At 44.4% G+C, this 27,687-nt stretch overlaps 1 protein-coding gene across 1 annotated transcript; it reads right to left on the bottom strand.

Moving 5' to 3' along the window:
* Positions 1 to 585: 585 nt before the first annotated feature.
* On the bottom strand, positions 586 to 27,687 carry TNFSF8 (TNF superfamily member 8; the record flags this gene model as incomplete). Its single annotated transcript, XM_080708447.1, has 4 exons — positions 586 to 980; positions 2,396 to 2,467; positions 16,458 to 16,500; positions 27,511 to 27,687. 4 exons carry the CDS (start codon positions 27,685 to 27,687, stop codon positions 586 to 588), a joined length of 687 nt encoding a protein of 228 aa, XP_080564573.1.

Genomic DNA, 27,687 nt, shown 5'->3' with positions numbered 1-27,687 from the left:
GACTTCATCACTTTGGCCATCATGAGCAGATGGAGAGTTTGCTGAGCACACTGCATCATTCTGCAAGGCACTGTGAGCTTTGTCCCCCAGTTCTGACCTGCGGAGATCCCATGCAGATGTTACTGTTACCATCGGTTTATGCTGGTATGTGAGGCTTTTCTTTGGTTAGGAGCTTCCAGAACCCTGCCTGGAATCTAAGCTCACAGATCTGATCTGAGATTAAGAAGACTTTGGAGAGACTCAGATCCAGTCCTCTAATTTTTCAGACCTGGATCTTGAGTTCCAAAGAGGGTAAACATTGGCTCAAGGTCATACAGTGATTGAGTGTTTGGGCCTGGGAGACACAGTCTCTTCTCATGCCCACCTGGGGCTCTGTCTACCACCCTACATGGTTTCCCTGTCATCCATCTGAAAAACACTTCAGTTTTTTAAATCCTGGAACAGTATCTTTCCAAGAGACAGAAGGAGAAGTATACTACTTAATACCCTTTGTGGTTCAGTCTTGTTCTATTATTTCTTTTTGCCCAAGTGTTTGAAGTACTTATGGTAGGGAATTGTTTTCTTCCGAAGGCCAAGAGAAACTTTTCAGTCTGAATCGCTGTATAAGAAGACAGATAACACATTATCAAGAGGAAAGGTGTTTGTATCCACGTACTGGAATTTATCCACCACAACTGATATAGTGGTATTGACATGCAAATAATCCAGCAAGAATTGAGAGAGGTTCCGGTATATGTTTTTGGTTTGTAATCCAGACTCGCACACTGTTACCACAGCCTGCTTTCTGATCTCTGTGTTGACAAGAAGCTCCAACTTCAGGTCCATGGAGTGATTTGAGCATTGCACCACGAACTGCAGCTGGCACATAATGAAGTACCAACCCGGGAACTGGATCACCACATCCCCGTTCTGGTATCTCACTCCGTGGACAATGGCGTCATGGTTCCAAGACAACTTGGTGTCATTGAGATGCTTTGACACTGGAAACAGAAGGATAGAATGAAGAATTGTTGACCACATTTTAGGTACAGTTTGGAAAACTCTGTCTCTTTTTTTCCAGGTTCCCATTCAAGACCCATATTTTCTATAATGTTGCCCACTCTTCCAGTCATCTGAGTATCATGCTACTCCTTCTCAGGTCTACTTATTATTCAAGGCCCAGGTAGAAAATCATCTCTCCTCCTTTTCTCCAATTGCTCAGAGCTAGAAGATCAGAACACACATGGTTCTACCTCCTATATAATTTTTTTCTTCTTAATTATTATCATATTATATTTTGATGTTATTAGTATGCTTTTTATCTCTATGTATGTAGATTGTAAGCTCCTAGACTGTATTCTATACAGATTTGGACACTCATGAACAGGTAGTGGGTAACTACTATTTGGTAGGCATTGCAGAAAGTATTGGAGACAAGACATTCAATTTTGTTCGGTTAGTAACCAACTTGGGCAACAAGCTGCCCAGGAGAATCCCCATCAACTTTCTGATTAAGATGTATCCTATAACAGTCCATTGTCTGAATTTTTTTGAATGTCTCCCTTCCTTAAAGGGCAGCCACACATAATTGCACAGGCCCTTTGTGTGTCATCTGGGATTCGTAGAAAAGAGAATTAGCGGACCCTCTAAGCTGACACGTTCAGGTCAGACGGCAAGTCTCTGAGTCTTAACAGAGGAATACCAGCACTGACTGATAAGGGTGCCCTCAGACTGGGATGCTGATGTGCTCGTTTTAATTGCTTACACGCTTTCCCTTTAAACCTTGTTACAATTCAATTGAAAGGTAAGAACTAATCTAACCACAAAATTGAATTTTTTGAGATGAGCAAAATGGCTATTCAGAAATCTTGGCCATCTCCTCCAGCTTTCATTCTTTCGCAGTGTGAGCACCTCTTACTGTCTCATTATAAGCGGCCTCTTACCTGAAGCATACCACAATATCTCTGGGCCCTGTGCCAACACATTCATTAAGCTGTCAATCGGGGGACAAGGCAATTTTGTGGCTCCCTTGTGAATAACTTCACAGAGGCAGGTGAGAGCAGAAGCCTGCTTTCCGTACATTAGGAAAAGGACTATGTACTTGGCCCACACTGGTAGGTAGCCGAATAGAGGGTGGCAGTGGCGGTGATGTGATGGCATATGTCTTTAGGGGCCAGGTAGGCGACATTAAGAAATAAGTGAATGGGGCCTGGGGCTGAGGAGAGGAGCCTTGGAACTTTGGGGAGTAATACTTTCCCTTTTCCAGAGACATTCAAATACAACTTACAAAAGGCATTGTGTGCAGGCTAAACAGGATATGCCTACGGGTCACATTCAGCCCTGGGTCTCTAATTGAAACTTCTGGCTTAAAGTTGCTGAAGGGCCACAGGAAGTGGCCCTGGATTTGGTTACTGACCTTGGAGGTAGGCCCATGACTTCTTGAATGGAGCCCTCTTCAGGATACATAGGAGGTCCTCGGAGCAATTTCCTAAAAGCAAGAAGGTGGAAGATTAATTCTATTCTGTAGCTATGGGAGCTGATGGTACCAGGTCTTTTTTTCCACGGCCCTTTCATATAGACAATTACTGTTTCTATTTGAGGGAGAGGAGAGGAATAAAAGGAAAACTTGTTTAGTTTTCATATTGCTGTCAAATATCTTGGGATTTTTTTACCTATTTTAATTTATTCCCTCCTCCACATGGTACTGGGGATGGAACCCAGAGGCATTCTACCTCTGAGTACTACCCCTAGCCCTATTTTATTTTTATTTTGAAATAAGGTCTCAGTAAATTGCAGAATGCCTTGTTAAGTTGCTGAGGCTGGCCTTGAACCTATGATCTTCCTGTCTCAGCCTCCTAGATACTAGGATTATAGGCATGTGCCACAGTGCTGGGCTCAAACCTACTTTTTATTGATGGTTTTCACTTTGGCTTTTAGCGAAGACTGTAGAAATCAGGGGAAGAAAACAAACATAACCTTATAACATTCCAGGGATCATCTTTGTTACTCTCCATGTTTCATCTTGTTTAATCTTCGCAGCAATTTATGAAGGAAGTATTGTTATTAAGCGCCTTTTACCAAAGGGAAGAAATGCTGGGGATAGATTAAACACATTGCCCCTGTCACTCAGGCAAGTCAGAGGTCATTAGAACATCAATACTGATAGTAATTGCCACTATCCCACCTGCTGCGTGCACACCAGATATTACTCTGTGTGCTTTTGTCTATATCTGCTAATCTAGCTCCAAGACTAGCCTGACAGGGCTAGCCATGATGCCTACAGATGGTCGGTGATAGACTCAAAGTCCAGCAAATTCATGGAAATGTTAAAGTTTTCCATGTCAGTCTGGCACTAGAGGCCAGGTTTGCTAGAAAATGAAGACAAAAGCATATTTTCATTCAATTTTAAGAGGATTGGGATTAAAAACATCTTCACAGGAAGTCTGCTATCTGAAGCTTCCTTAAGAGAGGCAAACATAGCATTAGTGTCATTACGGTACTTAAAATGTTTTTAATATCTTCATCAGGGATGATAGCTTAGCTTCGTCTTATTATAGTAACTGTTTTGTATGCAAAGAACTAAATGATACCTTTCCTGAAATGACTTTTTAAAATTTTTTTGGTAACAGGGATGGAACCCAGGGGGATTCCACCTTCAAGCTATACTTCCGGTCCTATTTTTTATTTTTTATTTTGAAATGGGGTCTCACTAAGTTGTGGAGGGCCTAAGAAGCTGTTTCTGGCCTTGAACCTATGATCCTCCTGTCTCAGCCTCCCAAGTACTGGGATTACAAGCATGTGCCACCGTGCGGCTCTGAAATGACTCTTGAATTCAACTTAATTTGAACAACTCTCTACCTATCTGTAAAACTGGAAGGCTTCCATCCTGACACCGACATCTTTCTGATGACATGACCATAGATGCCCGTTCAGTCCACCCATTAGAAACTTAAGCAGCCACCAGCTCATCCAAGGGGGACCCACACCCTGGTGTGTTCACTCCCTCTCTGGGGTATGTTGAGCTCACAACCCTCTCTGACACACCTGAGAAAGTCCCCAGTGACTTGCTCACGGCTCCGTGGGTCCTTGGAGTCATTAAAAGTGAAGCGAAGAGTTCCCCCTGCTGTCTGAGCAAGCTCACTGCCAGAGGCACACCCAGCAGAAGAAGTGGGCAAATATTTTTATCTCTGGATGAAAATCTGGACCACAAAGAACTTCTGGTCCAAACCCCCCCTCAGGACACATAAGAGGTCCTCGAGGCAATTTTCTAAAAACAAGGAAAGAGACCTTAGTTGTCTGAAAGCTGGAGACACCAGCTCTTTTTCCATGGCCCTTTCCTGTTGACAATTACTAGGATGATAAGGGCTGGTGGGCCAGCTGCATCCTTTGGCTCTCACCCCTCACTCATCCTCTAGCCACTGTGCTGGTCCTCCTGCTGCAGCCAGTCCTTTTTGGGGTATGCAGAATCAGACCCATAACATCGAAGGCTGCTTATTTTCCTAATGGCTTGTGATTACCATTGGAGAGTCCTTCGGTTCCAGCCTCCTCTTTGGGGCTGTAGAAAGGAACCACAGGGAGGCAGATCTGGCTGAGTCTTTGCTGGGATCCTCCTCTTCTTTAGCTGCATGACCAGGCCAGAGCTCCTTAGCATGACCCCTGTGTTATGACCCCTACCAAACTTTCCAGGTTCATTCCCAGGAACCCTCATCATCATCCCAGCATTTGGGAGGCAGAGACCAGGGGATCACAGTTCGCAGACAGCCTCAGCTACTTAGCAAGACCCTTCACAACTCAGTGAGACCCTGTTTTAAAAAAAGTAAAAAGACTAAAAAGTAGGACTGTGGGTATAGCTTGGATGTGCAATGCTCCTGGGTTCCATCCCCAGTACCACAACTAAAAAAAAAAAAATAAATAAATTAAAAAAATAAGGCTGTTTTCTAGACATTTTGCTAAGCATGCCACGGGCATTGTTTCATTTAATGTTCACAGCCACCCCATGAGAAAGGTGTTATCATTGTTTCTATTCTGCATATAAGCAAACAGAAGCTTTAAAAGTTTAGGTTGCTCACATTTACACAGCTAGCTGATAGCAGGGCAGAGAGTCAAACTCAGGCTGTGGACTGTTAACCACTCTGCTGGACCTGGGGCTCCCGGTACCCACAGACGCACCATGTTGATCTTTTCTTCCATCGCAGGGACACCTGAGGTTCCTTCTACCTGGAATCCACACCTTCTTCAGGCCAGTTGTTTTTGGAATGCATTTCCTGGCAGTCACCTGCTTCCCCATCCCTGACCCATCCTCTGTTTGCCTATTTGCCTCTTTCATTAGACTGAGAACCGTTTATACGGTCCCATACAGCCCAGAAGATGCATCACAAATGTTTGTTGAATCTAATCTTCTGGTTGTTCATCTTTCTTCTTTCCCTCTGTAGAGACCAGGAAAGTACTAGGCTTGAGGGAGGTACCTGGGGATGCTTGGCTTACCCTTGCGTGGGAGTACAGTGAGATGTTCTACTGGGATCTGCAGGTTGGGTTAGATGGGGGATAAGACTCTTACCCTAGGCTGAGGCCAGCATATGACGTTGTTGGAATCAGGCGCACAATAGACTACTTCCACTTATGGTGGTACCTGCATTAGGTGAGCTACCACAGGCAGGCGGTGGCAGAGCTACAAGCCCAGGCTTGCCTCTCACAGGCTCTGTTGTTGTTTTTTCCTCTTTGGTCTTCGCATGCTTAGCAGGGTGACCTCAGATATAATTCTGAGAAACCCAAGGAAAAAAACACCCTTATTTTGAAGCATTTGTATTTCCTGAAGTGAAATGGCCTGGCATGTTTTAGTTTATCTTAAAGAGTCTCTTAGATGGTTTCAAGTGAAAGGACACACATAGGTAGATCCTTTTAAGATATCACTCCTGCTGGGCGTGGTGGCGCACGCTTGTAATCCCCGTGCTTGGGAGGCTGAGACAGGAGGATCGCACAGGTTCGAAGCCAGCCTCAGCTACTTAGTGAGGTTCTCAGCAACTTAGTGAGACCCTGTTTCCAAATAAAATATAAAATAGGTCTGGGAGTATAGCCCGGAGGTAGAAAGCCTCTGGGTTCCACTCCAGTACCACACACACACACACACAAAAGATATCACTCCTGAATATCTTTCCAAGGGGACTAAAATCCAGAAATCATAGTAATAGAGTCACACCCACGTTCATAGTAGCACAATTCACAATCGCCAAATTATGGAACCATCCTAGGCTTCCATCAACAGATGAGCAGATTGCAAAATTAGGGGTTACACACACAAAGTAATTCTACTCAGCAATCAAGAAGAATAAAATCACGTCATTTTCAGGAAAACGGATAGACCTAGAGAACATTCCAAAGTGAGATTAGCTAGTCATGGAAGGTGAAGGATCATATGTCTTCACTCATATGTGGAAGCTAGGGAGTAATTGGGGTACCGAAGGGACTTCAGACGACGGAGGAGAAACTCCAGTGGAGCCAGGGAGGAGGTCTAGCGGAAGGGTAGGGAGGGAAGGCTCAATGAAGGAATGACTTCCATTAATATTATGTACAGATGTGAGAACACCAGTGCCCACCTCAATACCCTGAAAGGGGAAAGGCGGGATGATGGGAAGGGAGCCGGGGGAAAGCCCAGCAGGTGCTGTGTGCATGTAGGTCCCTATCACTGCATTTTACATTATGATGTGAGACTGTAATAGACCCATAAAGGTATATAAAAAAGAAGGACCTTGCCAGAGCCAGTCCCAAGAGGGAGTCGGAAGAAGCACAACACTACTTCCTCTGTGCGTTAGCATTTCTCGAGGCTGTCAGCAAGAAGAGAGGGCGGCCTGCTCTGAAGTGTCAAACATTAAGGCTCCCAAGGAATGGGGGGCGGGTAAAGGCAATATAATGCTCAGCTAATGGCCTCCATTGCTCCCATCCCCATTTCTCAGATGTGTCAATGAAAATACCCACACTAAGGACATCAAGTACGCGGCCAGTCGGTGCTGTTTGAAGATGGGGTGCTTTGGGGGGTCGCGAGGCTCTTGTCAGGAGCCACATGACACTCTGTGGGCCAGCAGCCAAGGGGATTGGCTCTACACCCTGTGAGTTCATGAGATTACTTTCTTTCTGCCATGAAGACAAGAAGGAGTGACAAATAGGTGGCCCTATGGTGTCCCTGGAGTTTTGGAGACTGAGGATAAGGGATGCAAAGCATCCACCTGCCTTTTTTGTTTTCCAGCTGGATGTGATGTCTGGAGTCATTGAGATGACATCAGGATGTGATGTCTGGAGTCATTGAGATGACATCAGGATGTGATGTCTGGAGTTGTTGAGTTTGGAAAACTGAACTCGAGTGTGGGGGAAACGAGGACTGCCTGTCAGCAGGTAGCTGCTGAGCTGCCGGCCCGGCAGTAAGAGCGCCAGAATGTCCACTTTGTGGGCTCTAGTGTCTCTATCCAGATGGAGAGTAGGGTAGACTGACCATCACGAGAGGCCTTTCTAGCTTCTAGCAGGCTGTGCAGACTCAGCCCTCTAGGTCTGTGACGGGACGGGGACGGGGAGTCACTCTGACAGTCTTTGTGGGCATTTTGTTCTCTTTGAGGTAGGAGACTACATCTTCACAATTTCAGGTTTTGAGATTCTCACAGTGATAGAACAGAAACTTTTAGCTCTAGGGACAATCTTAAGTCATGAATCGTCTGGCTCTGTAAGAATTTGCATGGCTTTTAGATATGGAGGCTTCCCGAGAGAGAGCACCTGGTTCAGGCTTGGTAAACACTTAACTCACAGGCCCACCAAGGTTACTCCCATAGTAGGCTGGTCCTAGCTCACCCAGTGGATTTAGTAGCAGAGGCAGGAGGGGGCCCAGAGTGCCATGCTCCTTTTGTGGGGCATTCTTTCAGATAACTAAAGGGCTCTGTGAATTCATCTGAGGACCAAAGCCTTCAGATGCACAAGGTTTGTATATTGTATTTTGTCTCCAAGCTCTGGCCTCTTCTGGAAAGACCATAGACCTCCCATAGGCTTTGTTGGGAAGGGTGGAGAAAAGGATGTGCTGATGAGACTCTACTGGCCAGTTGCACAGAGAAGAGAGATGGGGAGAAAGAGAGATTGATCAAAGTGGCAGAGAGGACTGTGTTCTAGAAGGTTAGACATAAGGCAACATTAAAATTAGGCTCCACCTTGTGATTTCATGATGTGGGACTGAAAAGGCCATACTAAGAGGTTCTATGAGTGGGAAGACTGAACCCAGAGAGACCGAAAGCCTAGCCCACGACCCCACAGTAGGTAAATGGCAGAGCTGGATTCAGAACATAGTGCTCCTGACTCCTTGTCCAAAGCTCCGTTTTCCCTTGGAGCAGGGAGGGTTAAATGTAGGAAGAGGTAGATTTGCAGCCACCACAGACCTGCAACTGAAAACTGTGGAGACAGCTGGAGGGGCTGAGAAAACAAACACTAACAAGTCTTCCTGGACCCATCTTGTGGGAGAATGTCAACAGATGACTGCAGGGCCATGTGCAGAACCTGCCAAGTCACGAGTCGGGGGTAATCAGACTGCCCGAAAGATGCATCGATGCCCCAGGCAGCTCCACCATGGCAGGAGAAACGGTACCGTTCATTCCAGCCAGATGGTGTGAGAGAGGCACCTTCTAGGCCCACAGCACCTCTGACTTAGTTTGATGCGGACCTTTTTAGCTTTGGGCCTGTCGTCTCCCCTTCCCAAGCCTCAGTGACCACAGAGTAAAGTGAGGACAGTAACGATCAACCCAAACGTGTGGATGTTGTGAAGGTTATGGAGGTCAAGTAGAGAGCCGCGCGTGGCCAGAGGGGATGCTCCGCAAATGGCGACTGCTTCCTCCCCGGTGCTTCTCTTGGTTGTTGTTACAGTGACTCTGCTTAGCAGTGCCATTTAGCAGAGTGATTTGGCTAATGAAATGGTCATTAAAATGAAGTTCATGGCATTGTCTGACGGATGGGAGTTTCTCAATTTTATGCCTCCGTATTTGAGGCCACCGTCTGATGCTTTCAGGGAAGTGTGCAGAATCCTCCCTTCAGCTATTGGAGAGTATTCTAATCCTTGTATAAAAGCAGGAATTATCCTGATGACTGCATTTTTATTTCCATCTCTCTTGGAGACTGTCCAAGCGAGTCCCAGCAGTGGCATCTAGGCCCAAAGCTAAAAAGGTCTGCATCAAACTAAGTCAGAGGTGCTGTGGGCCTCTCGAAGTCTTTCCCTTCTCAGTAGAACTGGGGATCAGTGTGACTCCTTAACTAACTGAGGGTCACTTCAAAGGCCTTCGACTTGACCATTTCCTTGATACCAACAGATATAAAGAACTACTGATAAAGAAATGAGCTGCAGGATGAGTCATTTGTTAAATGAAGGGCAACTAGGTGATCGTGGATTTACAACAGGGTTTAGGAAGTGCACATTCTAGCTTACTTAGTGTTGAGCAAATGGAAAATGCTCAATAAGCCGGGCGTGGTGGCTCACTCTGTGGTCCTAGTATTTGGGAGGCTGAGACAGGAGAATAGCGGGTTCAAGGTCAGCCTCAACAAGTAGTGAGACTCTTATCAACCTAGCAAGACCCAGTTTCCAAATAAGAAATAAAATCAGTCTGGGGAAGTAGCTTGGAGGTAGAATGACTCTGGGTTCTATTTCAAGTAACACACACACACACACACACACACACACACACACACACTGATCGATAAATACAGATTGATCAAATACAGGTTGTAATTACTTAAATACCTTTGAGTTCCTTGGGGCTTTGAATTCTTTTCAACTCTGACTTGTTGCGGTATATAGAGTAAACCTATCTCTGTGGGAATTCTTTGAACTCATTTACACTAAATGCAGGTGGAATTAACATTAATGGGGGTGTTAAGAAGCACCTTCAAAGTCTTTAATTTGAAAGGAAAATGAGTCTGCAATCATATAGTGAAATCTGCTGGCATCTTAAATCACTTACCACCTCCCCCTTAGCTTCAGCACTTTTAGAAAAGTTACACTTGGGATCAGACAGACCTGGGTTCAAACCCCACCTCTACTACTTACTAGTTGTGGGGTTTTGCACAAGTTTCTCAGCCTCTTTGAACTATCCCTTCTTCTCCCCAAAAGGGAGAATAATAATAATACCTATCTTAAGGATTGGCAGGGAGATTCAATGAGATATTGTATAATAGTCAGCTTGGTGTCAACCACCAAAAGTATACCAATTGTTCCCTGGTCCAGGATTTGTGCTACTTAACTTGTAGACATTCAAGCCAAGCCATGTTGTGTCCAGAGAGCTGAAATGAAGTATATGATGAAACCAGTTTGGGGAATAGGCTGGCTTTCCCGACTTTCCTTTGTTTCTTCTTCATGCTATTTGAACAGCAATAGCGGAAAATGCTAAGATTTCCCCTGGGTTCGGAGTCTTGATAAGTATGTGCTAACTCAAATATAAATTTTATATTTGTCCTTTTTTTCCCCTCCTCCTTTCCCCACATTTTCTTTTCTCTTCCTCCTTTCTCTTTTTGGGTGTGAAAATCAGGAGTTAGCCGAGTTTAGGCCTCTGTCTGGCCTCCCCGGGACCCTATCATACTGTGTTCTGAGTGGGTCGTTTCCTAGTTGTGTCTTATAGAGAGATTCCTCATTCCTACTAACTCCATCTTCAGAAAAAGACAATGTGTTTAAGAGTGTGGTTTTTAGTGAGTGCCTTTAAAGTGATGGAGAAGCAAATAGCTTTCCTGTGGCCTGTGACTATCTGAAAACCAATTTAGCCTCTGAGCAGGAGCAACCTATACCCCCCCCCCCATGCTGATGTGAAGGAAAGGAGGAGGGGAGAGGGAGGAGGAGGGGGAGGGAGGAGGAAGAGGAGGAGGAGGAGAAGGAGAAGGAGAAGATGACGATGATGATGACAGTGATGACAAGAGGGATTGGTGAATTGAGAAATTTAGATCTAGGTCAGTCTACCTGATAGAAGAAGTAAGGTCTCTACCAAGACCCTCAGTAACTTAATGAGACCCTGTTTCAAAATAAAAATACAGAAGCCAGCACAGTGGCTCATGCCTGTAATCCTAGTACTTGGGAGGCTGAGACAGGAAGATTGAAAGTTGGAGGTCAGCTGTTTGAAAATGAAAAATAAAAAGAGCTGAATGTTTAGCTTGGAGGTAGAATGCCCCTGGGTTCAATCTCCTGTACCAAAAAAAAAAAAAAAAAAATGAGGTTTCTGTAAGGCAGGGTCCCTGTCCTTTCTCTCTAGAGGGACAGGGAGGAAGAGAGAAGATGCTTCTCCATCTTGTCTCTCCTGATCCCAGAGCATGCCCTGGAGGGGCCGCTGCCATTGGATCTTGGCCGTAGGGCATCAGGGCTAACTGGGTATTGGCTGGGTAACTGGCTAGTCCCTTAGTTTTGCTCCTCTCCTTCAATGGGCAGCTTTTCTTATTTTGGGGGTTTGTCCATGAGAGAGCCTCCCTTGCTTGGGCTCCTTGAATGCCCACACTTTCTTTTGAGCAGAGGGGAGAGGGGAAGAGGGCAGCCTCCCCAGCCATGTATTCATTGTAAATTGAAGCATAGTAATACAGTTCAGGAATCTCAAGATGTTTAATACATGGCATGTTTTACTCTAAGCAAAATCCATCCCAGGGTTAAGTCACTGGCTCATCCCCTTCTCCAATACTCTAGAAATGGGGAAACCTGAGTGAGTCTCTGAGAGAAAAATGAGTTGCTCAGATCTCCGACTGGAATATGTGCATACCGAATTCCTCTCCAGTTCCCTGTCCTCGGCATCCGCTGGAGACAGAATTCAGGCAAGAGTGGGGAGTGACCCGAAGGGGTCTTCAGGACCCACACCTGCACCATCTACTGTTGTAATCTCTTCTGGGCCTCCAGGGACCTCCAGGGTGTCAAGGCCACGTGATATTTCCAAGAAAGACAAATCTCCCAGCAAACGGACAGTGGGATGGAATCACCCCATGTCACAAGCACTCCCGCCCCTCAACTAGAGAGACCCAGGTGTGGATCCCCGTGGCCCTCTCTGCCAGACTCAACTACAGGGAATATGTTTCAGAGACATGAAAATAAGTGTCTGGGGGAGCAGGTGTGGAGAAGTGCCAGGCTGCTGGAGGTATCCCTGGACTTGGGGAGCGGGAAAGGGCAAGAAGGAAGTGTCCCGTCATGGATCCAAACCTGACCAAGCATGGGGACGCAGGGCCAGTCAGACCTTTCTTCTTAGCAGAGGGGAGAAGGGAAGAGGGCAGTCTGTTCAGCCATGTATACATTGTAAATCGAAGCACAGTAACACGGTTCAGGAATCCCAAGATGTTTAATTCATGGCATGTTGTACTCAAAGCAAAATGCATCCCAGGGTTAAGTCACTGGCTCAGCCCCTTCTCCAATACTCTAGAAATGGGGAAACCTCTGGGTTCAATCCATAGTGCCCCCCCACAAAAAACCTATCTGACTCTATGTAAATTTTCTTTGAATTCCTTTACACTAAAGGCAGGTGGAATTGACATTAATGGGGGTGTTAAGAAGCACCTTCAAAGTCTTTAATTTGAAAGGAAACTGAATGTGTGATCATATAGTGAAATCGGGCTGCCCCACTCCTAACTTGCTATAATGTGTTAGGCAAGTCAGTGACCCTCTTCCTGCTCCTGTTTCCTTATCCATAAAACAAGGCTGGTAATTCTCCTCGGGGGCTTGTGAGGGCCTGGGGAACGTTCAGCAAGAGCTCAGCCAGTCTGGTGCATTGTGCTGCTCTGCAGTCTCCTTTCTCTCACTCTGCCAGGGCCTCAGACAGATGTAGTATGGGCCACAAGAAGGCTGTCTTAAATGCTGCCTGGAGAATCTTTTGGTGCAGGTTAAAACTATTTGGTTGGTGGGGTATTTTATGATGAAAAGTCCCAGGGAACACTGGGAAAGCCTGGGGCCAAGCCCAAAGGATTCAAATCATTTTGCAAAATAGGTAGTAGAACTGAAATTTCTGCAGACTTCATGAGGGCAAGTGGGAGTGGTAAAACCGGGGAGAAGGCTATTAAAGGCAGGTGTGGGGAGAGTACGTTAACCTACACAGTAGAGAGCTGAACCCCAGTTGAGGGGGGTGCCTTATGACTGGAAGAGCTGAGGCCTTACAGGAACAGAGGGGTCTCCATTCAATTCCACATCGTCTGCTGGGCTACACCGTGGTGGGATAGCTTCTCTCCCTATCCTGAATCCTTCTGTAGACATTGCTGGCCACAGATGCCAGGTGATGTTGGGACTCTGGGGGAATCAAGGTGAAGGTGGCTGTAGCTTGTGATTTGGACAAATAAGCTGCAGACCATGGGCACATGTGAGATCCACAGTTGTGTAGAAGCAGAAAATAAGAGCGAGCAGGGCCAAGGAGAAGGGCTATAAGCCACAGTGCTCTCTATGCACCCCCTTGGTTCCAGGCGGTATGTAGGATGAGATGGGGTCATTTGATTTGATTATGCAAGAGCAGAGTGGACCCCAAGCCCTGAGGACACAGGGTTAGCCAGGGGGCAGATGAAGGTATGTTTGCTGCCCTATTTCATCCTAATGGTGGCTTTCTGCAGGAGTCGTTATTAACTCCATTTTCCAGATGAGAGAACTAAGATCTGGAGAGGGGAAAGGCACAGAAAGCATCTCTTCCTGGTCCACGGCCCCAGTGGACCCCCTGAAGTGGTGCCCCAGATCTGAATATGATGGGGTGGACATGAGGTGGCAGCTGGCTGGCTGGGATGGGAGGCTGGTGTTGCAGCTCATCACCACAATAGGCTCTGACTTCTGTGGTTTCCCTGCAGCAGAGTGTGTCCTGTGTCGGGTTACATTAGCGTGTGTGCAGAGTCCTACATTCCAGGTTCCGGCCACTGCTGGTTTCCTGCCCATGATGGACAATTGCCAACAGTCTCTGTGACACAGGGCATCCTGGGAGGTGGCTGCTTTCCACCCTTGTCTTTCCCAGTCACAAACCTCATGCTGTCCCTACAGCCTCCTCTCAGAGATTCCTGGAAGGTGGGTCTCCCCTACCTGAAATGCCTTGCAATATTTTAAAAAAATTTTCTCCTAAAAGAGGCAATTTGCTGCTCTTTTTTGGTTTCAGGTGAATTTTTTGGGGAAGGGACTGTGGCTTCAGATTCCCTTGATGTTGTTGTTAAGATTTTTGTTTTTTACCTTTACAACAACCCCCATTTTGCTTGGTCTCAAGATTGGGGCTAAGGTCAACCAAAAGAAGATACAGAAAGGTCTTTAACAAAAGTTTCGCAGCCCTAGTGGGGAATATTATTTGACTTTTAAAAATCAGGTTGCAGAAATATCACATTGTAAACCAAGGTTGGTTTAAGACTTGTTCATATTCTTCTATTACTAGTTATGGCTCAGGTAAGAAGAAATCTGGTAAGTGATCCAGTCCATAGTTCCCCAAATTCTGGCTTCCATGGACCAACGAAATCCTCCTCCACAATAAAAATCCAGGGATCAATGTGGAGATGCAGCTTTTTGTCAATTATGATCGTTATAATAAAATAAAGTAACTGACAAAAACCAATTTAACTCACATCTATAGCAACTTCTTATTGTAAAAGACATTTTAACACCAAAATTTAAAACAAAAAGCAAAACAAAAATCTCCCCCAAACATAGGGAAGGACATACTCTTGGGAGAAGAGTGCTCTTACATTAAATGGAGCTGGTTATGTGAAAAAGGGGCTACTTTACAGATTACTGAATATCATGAGAAAAAAAATGACCTTCCTTAAGAATCCTTGAGGATAGGAGACTTACATGCAGGAAGATATTCATAAACCTACAAATCATTGGCAATTTCTCACTTATTTATAGGAATCAGAGTGGGGCAAAAGGAACTGAGCCAATAACCTAGACGACCCCATCTTGAATCCCCACCTAAGTTCTTCAGTTTTGCCTCATGTGTCGTCTGCTCAGGAAGGAGCAGCCTTTTTCTAACAGCGATCGTTCGCATTTGATTACTCACACATAGCTTCTGCATTGGATAGAATTAATTTTTCCTTTTCATTAACTTTGCTTGTGTTGTATTGTCCTCTAGCTTTCTTCCTTGCTTGTTTTTAATATAGATCATGATTCTTCTGGATTATAAAAATAAAAGGGCTATTTTGCCCTTCTTTTTCCCATTCACTGAGGACTGATGGAAACTTCATTATGGGGCCGGAATTACCAGTTAGAGTTCCGGAGTTTGGCTCCACGGGCGAGGAGACTGAGACACTGAATGGCTGTGGTCCTGTTGCCTAATCAACCTAGCTTCGTCCTTGAGACTATGTCTGCGTTAAAAACCACTTCTCCCTCTTAAAACATGAAAAATTATAGTCTTGCTTGGAAAATCCGAATAGAGGTGTTGGTGGAAGCAGGGGGTAGGGGAAATATATTTACTCATTATATATATTTTTTTCTTTGCAAAGCTCCATAGGAATGTGTGTTATAATTTCACTCCAACACCTAACTCTAAAGCTTGTGTTGTTTCCACTACAGGGGTTACAAGCTCTGGCCTCTGGGCAGAGCTCAGCTCAGCACCTCCTCTGTGCATACAGCTTTATGGAAAGATGCTGAGCCTACTCATTCACACAGGTATTATGGGAATTGAGACCACATGCTAAATAATTCCAGCCAAGACTGAGAGAGATTGCTCACAGAGCTGTGACAGTCTGTTTGCCTTGAAGGATCTAGATGGCTTTTCTATTGGAAACCTTTGCCCCTTCCTTCTAAGTCGTTGTTTCTAAGGGTTACAAAAAGGACTTGCAGGTCAATGGTCTTCTAAGAATAGAGGAGGATCTCTTGGTTTAGCCCCTTGTGCTTCTCGTTTCCTCTCTGGGTCTTGATTTCTCTCCTCTGAGCAATAAAACCATTAATTAGATCATCTTAATATTTTCCATCTTCAGTGGTAACTGGACTCTGCATATCACTCCGCTGGGGCTAGTAGAGATGATATGTTATTAAATTCAGTGATTGGAAATGTAGAGAGTGAGGAGAAAGTCTACTTTTTATAAGTCCTCGACTTCATTATGCATTTTGTTATCACCAATTATATTAACCGTTATGACTGTGCCATGAGATTTTTGGATTGAAGTCTGACGTGAGTCTCTAGCACCTCACTGAGGCGAGTAGCTATTATTCTACTTAGAGATGAGAAGCTGGGGCTCCCGGGTAGGAAGGAGGGTCGAGATTCATACCCATTGTACCCAATTGAGAGAGTCAAGCTCTGAACATGTTGCTGCTTGGCTTTGATGGACTCTACCTGAGGGAGTTCTCATTAGCAGGAGTGTCCAGGGCTTGTCGGAGGCTTGTGTGCATGAAAGCATCCATTGGGCTACCTGGATGGACCTAGATGCACAGGCTCACCCCTGCCTACTTGGACCCCACCCATTCTCCTGCTGGTTGTAGTATTCCTGATTGATGATAGGGTACCACATTTTATGGATAATTTACTACCCATTTACTCTTAAATCCAAGATCTTACCTCCTTTAAGGGGGAAGGTGTCAGGTGGGCTGGGGATGGAGTCCTGGAAGAGAAGAAAGAAAACATTAAAATGAAGATGATGTTCAGTCACAACTCATCTTTTTTTTTTTTTCCCATTTTGGTTGTCATCAAAGTACAGTGCAAAATAGAATTTTCTCTCTGACTCTTACATGTCAAACATTGACTCATTGGGTTAGTTTATGACGGGCTTCCCATCTGTTTGCTTGACAACTTGTCTATCAGAAATGCAAGACAAGGATTACTACCCACATTTTCTAGATGAGAAACAAGCAATTGGGTGGGATGAAAGGGCTTTCCCAAGGCCACTCAGTGAGTTTATAGAGCTCTGGGACCACAGCTGGTAACTTCATCTCCCAGACCAGTGCTTTTTCCATATAAGTTACTTTTTTTCTTTGCTTAACATAAGAACAATCAAAAGAATGTATAAATATATGTGGTTATTTTCCATGTTTGATTCATTTGTGAAAGTATGATGTAAACATACCTGGAAGGTACATTTCTATCTCTCCGGTGGTTGGTAATTATGAATTAATTGAATATTTATATGACAAGTATTGTGAAGCTACCATAAGTCGATGGGATCCCTGCCCTCTTATATTTATTACAAGTTTACATCTGACTGTAACATGCGAATATTTACAAATATATAACATAAATAAATATAAATGCATATTATATATTTATACATTCACATTCTATTATTGACTAGTTGTTGCATAAAACATAAACATATACATAATTTTGTACATGAATGGGCAAGAGGCTGATGGAAGCAGATGGCTGAAGGAGAGATTCCTGGGATGAGAGGTTGGAGGAGTTAAAAGAGAGTTCCTTTTTAGATATTCTATGCAAGCAGTGCATAGAAGTAAAGGGACTCAGTCCTTCTCCCAGATACACTTTCCCCTGTTCCTCCTCCCCTTTTCCCCCATGTCAGCCATTCCTTAAATATCCTTCCAGAAAGGAAAAAAAAAAATTATCCTATATTCATCCTATGACCTGTACTGGTTAGACTCTCCTGCAGTACATTGTACTAAAATCTTAATATAGACCTGGAGAGGAGTCAGTATTTACATAGGAGAAAAAAAGTCCAAAACAAAAAATGTCCCAACCTTTTACCAAAGCAAGAGGTTAGCAATTCTCGGCATCTAATTTTCTTAGTATTCTGTACAAACATGGAGGACATTTTATTCTACCAGGTCCTGGGAGCACTGACCTTTGCTCCTGTGAGCACCTTGTGTGATAACAGGCTCCCTGAACAGCTGGCTACCACCCTGACCTGGGGAGTGGAGGATTTGGCTTAAGCCTTTGGGCCTCAGTTTCTCAGGGGAAGGGAGGTGAACTTGATCTGGAAGATCCTTTTCTCCTTTGCTGAAATAGTCTATAATTTTTTTTTTTAACCATAGTTGAAAGGTCTTATTCTAGCTAATGATGTTTTTCGTTTGTGGTCGCTCAGTTACGCATGTAGTTCGTAGGAAAACCTGACATCACAAAATTCCCCTTTGTGCTGCGTCTGCGAGACAACAACCAGCCTTTCAAAATTCAATAAGCAGCTAATTTACTGTGGAGCCAGGAAGCTTGCCTATGGATTAGCGCAATGTGAAAATGCAGGAAGAAAGCCATTTACATTTGAATGTGGTGCTAACATTCTTGAATTCATCAGCCACTGGGGGGCCAATCCAGAGACTGTGGGAGGGGAGGAGGCCAGACAGCCAAGCCAGCAGAGCCATCCCAGAGGGGGAATGCTACAGTCACTCATTCCTGCCATGGTGGAGAAGCATCTGGCCTACTTAGGCAGTTAGTCATCAGAGGACAGCTACGGATACAGTCATTAAAACAGTTGTTTAAAAGACACAAACACATATGTAATTAGAATAGCAGGCTATGGCAAGAGCTACAAAAGAAAACAAATCAGTGCTTGAAGATGGTGCTTCTCAAACTTTAATGTTCAATGTGCCAAGGAATCAGCTCTGGGGATCTTATCAAAATGCAAATCCTGCCGGGCATGGTGGTGCACACTTGTAATCCCAGCATTTGGGAGGCTGAGACGGGAGGATCTGGGTTCAAGGACAGCCTCAGCTACTTAATGAGTCCTTTTGCAACTCAGTGAGACCCTGTTTCAAAATTAAAGAATAAAAAATAGGGCTGGAGGTATAGCTCAGAGGTAGAATGACCCTGGGATTCATCCCCAGTACTGGGAAAAAAAAATGCAAATCCTGATTAAACAGGTTTGGGTAGCGCTTGGGAGTCTGTATTTGTGAGAAGCTCCCAGAGGATGCCCATATTACTGGCCCACAGAACAGGCTCTGGGAGGACCTAATTGATATGGGGGGAGGGGCCTTGTTTCTCTCAGTCATGTCAGTGCCTCCTGGTTCACAGGGATGTTAAAAGCAAGGCATCTCAGTGGACCAAGAATCCTGTTGTTGAACCCAGGGGCATTCTACCTCTGAGCTACACCCCCAGTCTATTTTATATTCTTTTTATTTTGAAACAGGGTCCTGCTAAGTTGCAGAGGGCCTAAGTAGTGGAGGCTGTCCATGAACTAGCTCATGATAGACAAGAATAGAGAGTTAAATCAAGAGAGCGACCCAGACATCCTTTAGTCCCTCAAGCTGATGTTGGAGGGGAGGAAACCGAGGCGCTCATGAGTTAGTGGCAGACCTGCACGGACATTCTCCACTGTGCTTTCCATTGATCCAGGAGTGATGCTATCTTCAGAGACCAAGCATAGAAAAGCCAATTCCAGAGAGGTGTGGTGGTGCACACCTGTAATCCCAGGACTTGAGAGGCTGAGACAGGAGGGTCGCATGGTGGAGGCAGCCCCAGCAGCCTAGCTAGACCCTCAGCAACTTAGTGAGACTCTCTTTCAAAGCAAAAAATAAAATAGAACTGGGGCTATGGCTCAGAGGTAGAACACCCTTGGGTTCGATCTCCAGTGCCACATAAAAAAAAAAAAAGAAAAACAAGCAAAATCAAATAAAGCTCAGCGCTCTCTTTTCTCCCTTGCTATAAGCAGTCTTTGCATTTGAGTGGAGAAACAGGCTCTAAAGAGAAGACCACTTTATCATTTGTTAAAGACTGTTTATGCCCCAGGCTCACGGTTCATCGACTCTTTGGCAGGGTCCCCTAGCTCTGGACTGCTCTACCCTATCTTACCTGGGGATTTGGACCTGGCTGGGGAAATGTCATATTGCTCAGTGACGTGGCTACATAAGTTTGACCCAGACACAAACAAATGGACCTTCTGAGGTTGTCCTTTTCAGCTCCATTGAGTAGCTCAGGAAACTCCATCTCTATGGTTACTAAGCAGCTACACTTCCTTAAGCATACATCCTCTTTTACTTTCATCCCTGTGGATGTCTGATGGGCCTCCATCCCAGCAATGCTACTGTTCTTTCTGTGTATGGAAGGAAGAATGGACATGTTCAGCCTATTTATCCCAGGTAAAATGACCCACATTCTGATTGTCAACTCAGTCTAACCCTGTTTTCTTCTTTCCTCTAATAACTGTGATTAAAAAGCCAATAATCCTTCCCTCCACTGGGTTGCTACAGATATAATAAAATATTATATGTAAAGTGTTAGCAATTGCTTGAAGATGGTAGCTATTTTAGGGATTACCTTGATCCTTATGATCTGTTTAATTTGCCCAAATATCTTAAAAGGCTCATTCCTTTTCCCACAGGAATGATGCGCAGGGCTCAAAACTGTGATGTACAAGGGCAACCAGCTCCTGTATTTTCTTTTAACCCCAAATGTTTTCTAGACAGTAATGTTTGGAATGTGCCCGGAGGATTCCATATCCCCTTCCTCCTTTGCCTAACATTATCTGGCAGGGTAGAGTGGGGCTCAGGGACTATGGAGACCTCTATTATTTTCACGCTGACAAGATTAAGCACCTTAATGGGGGTTACTCCTGAGGCAACAGGCTTTATATCAATTTCCTTTACCTTGACCCCAAGAGTTAGGAATCTTGGCTATATTAGAGAAGTGACTTAATGAATCCAAAAGGTCCCTCAGGTGTACAGAAGCAGAGGATAGCTCCAACTCAGGCGTGTGGGCTTTAAAGGCTATGCTCAGCCAGGCCTGGTGGCACACACTTGTAATTCCCACACTTGGGAGGTAGAGACAGGAGGATCTTGCAGGTTCGAAGCCAGCCTTGCTGGCTTAAGAGACCCTGTTTCCAAATAAAAGTATAAAATAGGTCTGGGAGTGTAGCCCGGAGGTAGAAGGGTTTCCAGGAACCACAGCACCACCAAAAAAAAAAAAAAAAAAGCTATGTTTAGCCACGCCCTGTATGGTGCCTCTCTAGATCAGGGTAGTATAAAGCTAGGTAGCAAGTTCTCCTGAGACCCAGTGGAAAGTAAATAGGGGTCACAGAAAATGCCCAGGGGCTGGAGTATTTATACCGAGAGACCTTGGTTTGCCACGGTCTGTGAAAGTGGAGATTGGGTTAGAGTAGTGTCAAGCAGCGCCTCTCCCACTTCGAAAGACTTGCTATCACCTGGGGAGCTTTAGAAAATGAAGATTTTGATTCAGGAGGACTGAGAGGAGGCTTTAGGTTTTTTAGTTCTATTGAGCTTCCAGGTGATACGAATGTTGTTGGCCATGGACCACAGTTGAGTAACCAGGGCTGGAAGACTTCACTCAATAGACAAGTAGAACATTGTGGTCTTGAGAGATGGCTGCAGGAGGTTGAGAGTGGCCTGGGCTCAGATACAGGCTTGGGAAATCTTCCTGCCCTGAAGATGGAGTTAACATCCCCACCTCTTAGCTTCTTCTGCCAATGCTTTTTTTGCCATCTACTTTTACGTCCTGCTACACCCCTGTCTAGTGGGAACCCACCCCTGTTCTGGCCCTGATGGTCCTCTCCTGACCCCAAGTTTTCCTTCTCTGGCTATGCCTCTACATTATCACCTACTGGGAAGTCCCTGCCTCACCTCCACCTGCTGTCATCCTACTGATGACGAGTTACTTTCCCCCTACCCCAGAAAATGCAGCTATAAGTTTGGAAGTGATAAAAGAGGGCATCCTTCTTCAACCTTGGCACATTAAATGATTCAGACAGGCTCATCAAGAAATGATGCAACTATCCAATGAAGAATGTTTATGTCTTCAAAGTATGACCCCATAGATTACTTATCCAGAAGGAAGAAAACATTTTATATATAAAAAAAGCTGGTGGCTACTGTCTAACCAAGTGAGTAAACATATATATGTAGTCACTCAAAACAGGACAAGCAGACATATACCTGTAGCCACATTACAGTATAACATATATCTCATTACCTAAGTGCTATTCAAAGTGCTATTCTGGAATGTTCCCTCGTCATGAACAAACACTAAGACAAATCCAGAAAGTGAACTATTCTACAACAGAATTTGTCTAGATGTTTCAACGAAGCCAACATGGTGAAAAAACAAACAACAAGAGGTAGGGTTGGGGGATTGTTAGATTAGTGCTTCTCAAACTTTTCTATGCATATACATCATCTGGGAAGCTTTTAAAGATACAGACTTGAAGCCAGGCACTGCACAGTGGTGCATGCTTATAATCCTAGGACTTGAGAGGCTGAGAGAAGAGGATCGAAGGTTCACGGCTAGCCTCAGCAACATATTAAGGCCTTCTATAATTTAGTGAGCTAGTGTTTCAAAGTAAAAATAACAAAGAGCTAGGGGTGTCGCTCAGAGGTAGAACGTTCCAGGGTTCTATCCTCAGTAAAACACACACACACACACACACACACACACACACACACAGAGTAGATTTTAGTAGGTCTAAGTTGGGTCCTTAGATTCTGTGTTTACAACACACTCCCAAGGCTGTACATTAAATAACAACATTCTAGATGAAAACACAGTAAAATGTGACCCTGGGCTGAATTCTAGGTCCCCAAACAAAATGAAACAAGGCAGCTATCAAAGGCATTTTTGGACAAGTGGGAACAGTGAAATATAGACCCTGTATGATTACCATGAGGTGGTATTACTGAATTAAAGTGAAGTCTGGCTCTGGTGAGGACTCTGTGGGAAGTCACACTGAGAGAGAGAGAGCACCAGTGTGACAAAACATTGACACTTAGTCCATCTTGCTGAGAGGTTATAGAAACATTTACTGTTCTACTTTTTTTTTTTTTTTTTTTGGTGGTACTGGGATTCCTGGAAGCCCTTCTACCTCCGGGATACACTCCCATGGGCTATACTCCCAGACCTATTTTTTTAACTTTTTTATGTGGAAACAGGGTCTCTTAAGCCAGCGAGTCTGGCTCCGAACCAGAACCAGGGCGATCCTCCTGTCTCCGCCTCCCAAGCGCGGGGATTACAAGCGTGCGCCACCATGCCCGGCTTACTGTTCTACTTTTGAAAATTTTCAAAATAAAACTTTGAAAGACCTGGTCTTTTTAAGACACGGCTGTTCTAATTCTTGGAGTTTGAGCTTCTATTCTCGTTCTTCCGCAAACAACTCTGTAATCCCAAACAGAAATTCCTTCCCTGTCCTCTGGTCTGTGGCATTCTGCCTGGAACTCAAGTACCTGGGCTTTATTTGCTCAATTTAGTAGAGTTCCCAGGAGACAAGATTCAGTTCCGTCTGCCTGGGTTCTCCCCTCCCAGCCTGGCTCAGGGCTTGCTCAGAACATTTTCAGAGGACTCTTTTTTCTTCTTTTAATCCTTAAATGGAATGAATCTTAGATGGAGATTACTGAGGCAGAGGGCAGAATCACAGGGCATTTCAAATCATTTCTGAATTGTATCTGACCTTAGGAAAACCCTCCAAACCACACCACCACGGCCAGCATCCATACCCTTGAACAGATGCTTTGGCTTCACTGCTAGGGTACTGTGAGGTGCATTTTTATAAAGAATAATTTGCTTTTAAAGAGAAAAGAGACCACTGCTTTCTCTTTCTAGAAATGGCATACTGTACTTAAACATCTAACAGGCCTATAAGTTGCTCTAACTTTGTGGAATGTGACCATTTTCATTCTCTAGAGCTAGATAAGCCCATTCCCCTGGCTTAGGAAACAAGCATGTTTTGGAGGCTCAGGGTCTCAAGGGCTCTTTGAAACATGCCTATCTCTGGTGTTACCTGCATCTCTGGTGTTACCTGCATTCTGTCTCATTGCATATTCATTCCTTTAATTTTTTGGAGAGGAGAAAAGTTTCATTGCTTTTTTTTTTTTTTTTTTTGCTTTGCTATATAAATGATATGAAATTTTATCCAGACTCTAGTCTTCCTCAGGTTCCCTGTTCGCGTGTACTTTTCTGCTTACTCAGCAATAAATCTTTTTGCCCAGACTGATGTCAAGAGGGGTCTTTTTGATGGTAGGATGTTTTATTCCTCAAGAGTACCATCCTTTGGGAGGTTGATTAATAACATTACTGACATGGAAATACACATTCGAATCCCATCTCTAGGGATTTATTCCACAGGTATACTTATAGACCTATGTAGAGGGCTTAATTCTAGAGAAACACATGTTTCTCATGAGACACAGATAAAGTAAATTACGAGGCTATGGTACAAAGGAACTCTATGCAACTCTTCAACACAATGAAATGGACTTCTACGTACTTACAGGGAAGAGTCCCTAAGATATATCGTAAAGTACATAAGGCCAGGTACAAGTCAAAGGTTTATCATAATGCTACGTGTGTGCCATGTCTTTGTAGATGCTCAGTGTTACGGAAGGACACCAGGAATCATGGTGGTTATCTCAGCAAAGGGGATTGGTGGTTGCGTGAGGAGAGCGTGGGGGACTTTTACTTTTCCTCCTCTTCCATAATTGTTTGCTGGTCACATTTCTTTAGCGATGTAAATGTAATATTTTATAATAAACACACTGGTTTAAATGTAAATAAAACCAAAGTGCAGCCACCACAGGGACTTTAAAGGCATCACTAGGAAGAAAGTGCTCCAAGCAATGAAAGCGCAGGGATTTATGCGGAGGCGCACACCTGTAATGCCAGGCGGAGACAGGAAGATTGTGGGTTCAAAGCCAGCCTCGGCCACTTAGCAAGACCCTTTGCGACTTAGCAAAACCTTTAGCAACTTAGTGAGACCCTGTTTCAAAATTAAAAACAATAATAAAAAGGGCTGGGAGTATAACTCAGAGGTAGAATGATGGTACTGGATCCCAGTACCGTCAAACAAACACGAACAGGGATGTTGTTGGTTTTGTTTGAGGCTATATACTAGTGTTTAGAATGCCCAGAGAGTATTTAAGAGGGAACCTAAATTCCTCCTTTGTCTCTCCCAAGGCTTTCGACCTTGGGGTTATTTGATCTGCCCCCACTTTCCTTTCTCGATCCCTTCACTCACTCTGTGTTCACTTTGTCCTCTGATCGATCTCCTTCTCACCTGAATAGTTCACATTTCTCAATAGGATCCCAAACTCCAGTCTCTAGTAAGGCTTTTCTCACACCTGCTGGGGGAACCATCTTTCTCTTTAACCTTGGTCCCATGGAATCCTTGTGTGCCTTGATGCATTGTCCTGTTCTGACTTAGCTGTTTCGGACTTTGTCTTTATGTATGTGCCCATCAACCTAGAACTGTGCAGCTCCTTATGGCAGTAAAAACCAACCCCATGGTTCCCTACCCTGGGTCTCCTTTACACACTGAAAGTGCTATGTGACCATAAGCCTGTCTCTTTTTTAGTAATAGGCATGAGAGTCTAAGTTCCTTGGGTTTCTCTGCTGATTTCACTAAGTTCTGCTTGTTCTAAAGCTGATCTGAATTTTTTCTTGCCATTGGATGCTTCCCTGATAACTCAGGCTCAAAGCAGTCAGACTTTCCTAGTTCTTTCCACAGTTAATGTCTGGGTAATTTATTGGAAATGACATGTGTAAGGCATTTGACCCTGAACATCACAGCCGCTATTAACCTTACAGACCTTAGCTTGAGAGTGAGTAACTGAGATTTCATGGTGAGCAATCGCAGCACACCAGAGCATAGAATCAGATGGTGGAGTGCATCTCTTTATGAAGGGCAATTCAAGAAAACAGGTGCACAAGAAGATAGAGTTCCCGAGAGAAGAGTGGGAACGAGGTTTCTCAGAGCTTCTGTGACCATCTGTCTTGGCCGAGGGAATCCTCTTATGAAGCAATAAGAAGAACTGGCTTTCTCACCATCTTAGTTTCTACATTTACAAAAGTGAGGAAGGAGAATCCACTCTAGTTCTTTCATAGAAGGAAGCAAATCAACTGCATGTTGGATGTGGATAAGGACTCTTTGGGAGCTCTAACTTGGCCGTCCTTGGTCACCAGGGCCATCTCCTCACCATCAATACCCCTTCTCGGCTGGAAGCTCTACCTGCAACCATCACCTGAAGGATTTCTTCAAGGCCACTTCAATGTCTTTTCTCTGGCTATCACTAGAAAATAACAGACTTCTGATCTACTCCAAATTATTGTCACAGAAATTGTAGTCAGTACTTCTGTGCTAGAATATTTACAAGGGTGTTATTCTTAGTAGATACAGAGCAGCCCACTTAAGTGGGGGGTTTTACAATTTTACAATGCCACCATCCCAATCAAATGTTAGGAACTCCCCCCTTTTTTTAACTTTTATGGAGATATGAGCTTCAAAAGTTTATTTAAATTTTGAAGCTTGATACTTGAGAAACAGGTATCAAAGCCTTTTAAAGTCTAGTTCTTTTTAGCAGTTGATCATTTTTAGAGGATTTGGCCCTAGATACCCGAAGAAACACCAGAACAAATTCTGCAGGATTATAATTTTGTAAAAAGTGGGAGTTATGAAGTAATAGAATTGTTCTCACTCTGGCAGGATGCTGTGTTTGTGTGTGTGTGTGTGTGTGTGTGTGTGTGTGTGTGTGTGTGTTATAGTATTTATATTACCCAAGTTACCAAAAACATCACCAAAAAAGTTTAAGAGCCACCTTTACTATCAGTACAGTATGTTATTTTCTCTCTGTCTCTGTTTCTGTCTGTCTGTCTGTCTCTCAGTGATAGGGGTTGAGCCCCCTGATATTTTACCTCCAAGCTGTACTCCCATCATCCCTCTTTTAAAATGAGGTCTTGCTAAATTACTGTGTGTTGCTGGCCTTGAACCTGCAATCCTCCTGTCTGTCTTGGTCTCCCAAGTACTGGATTATAGGCGTGGGCCACCACGCCTGGCTACAGTACAGTATTTTCTATATGATTTTTGCCAATGCATTCTCTGTCAACACCAATCACCAATCTTTTAAAATAGGAAGAAATATCCTTCGTCTCTTCTGTTTTCAGTAGTAAATCTTACCGCTTTAAACAAAGTAAGTCTCCTGAGGCTGTTGGAATCTGTACCGTGTGTTTCCCACCGTCAATATTCTGCGGCCATCTCAGGAGGAACAGGTGTTAAAAACATTTCTCCCATCTGCCTGTCTGCTCAGTTTCTTGTGACACCCCAAGCTCTTTAAAGCAGCAGCTTGGAAGGAAACTTTCGATTTGTTCTGTGGTTTTAACACTAAAATGCCCAAAGCTCTCCGGAGCTTTCTTTGGCTTGTTCCTTCTTAGACCTTGGCCTCTAAGTTTAGCTCCTCATTAAAGAGAAAATTAAAACAACAGAAAAGAAATCCTCTGGATAATTAATGGATGTGATCTCAGAAACCTAAGGGCCATTTGGGCTGAGAATACAGAACCTGAGAATCTAGTCTCAAGGCTTTGAAGACATCGCACAAAACACCGCTAAGGTGTTTCCCTACCAGCTAGCTTTCTCCATGCCTTGGGATTGGACACAGTGGGATTTAAATCTTAATTTCTCCAGGCCATTAGCTCCTCTCCATTCTTGGCTCACGTAGGTCTGGAAATATTGAGATGATGGTCCAGTAATGTTTCTCTCAAAAACCCCAATTACTTCAGGGAGTTTAAGTTCCCGTTTCTCCTCTCCCTTTCACTACAGGACATGCGGATATACCTAATTTTGTTCACTTTTACTTTTTGTACCCAACAAACATATTCATCTGTTCCCAGAGCTCTTTCTCAAGGGGTGGGAGAGAAGCAAAAGTCAGGAGGGGAAAGCTAGGCACCCGAGTCCACTCACCGTCCTCTGAGCCACCAGCACCATGATGGTTGCCACGGCAAAGACGAGACACAAAGCCAGCGTGGCGGTGGTGACGCACAAGTAGCCGCGGCTCGTGGCTCCCAAGTGGCCAGCCACGCAGCCGGGCGGCCCGTGCATGGCTGGGTCTGGCCGAGCTTGCTGCAGCCCGGGGTCCAT

The sequence above is a fragment of the Muscardinus avellanarius genome (assembly GCF_963383645.1).
Source record: "Muscardinus avellanarius genome assembly, chromosome: 13".
NCBI classification, from domain to species: Eukaryota; Metazoa; Chordata; class Mammalia; order Rodentia; family Gliridae; genus Muscardinus; species Muscardinus avellanarius.
This window is presented reverse-complemented; position numbering and strand designations above follow the sequence as displayed.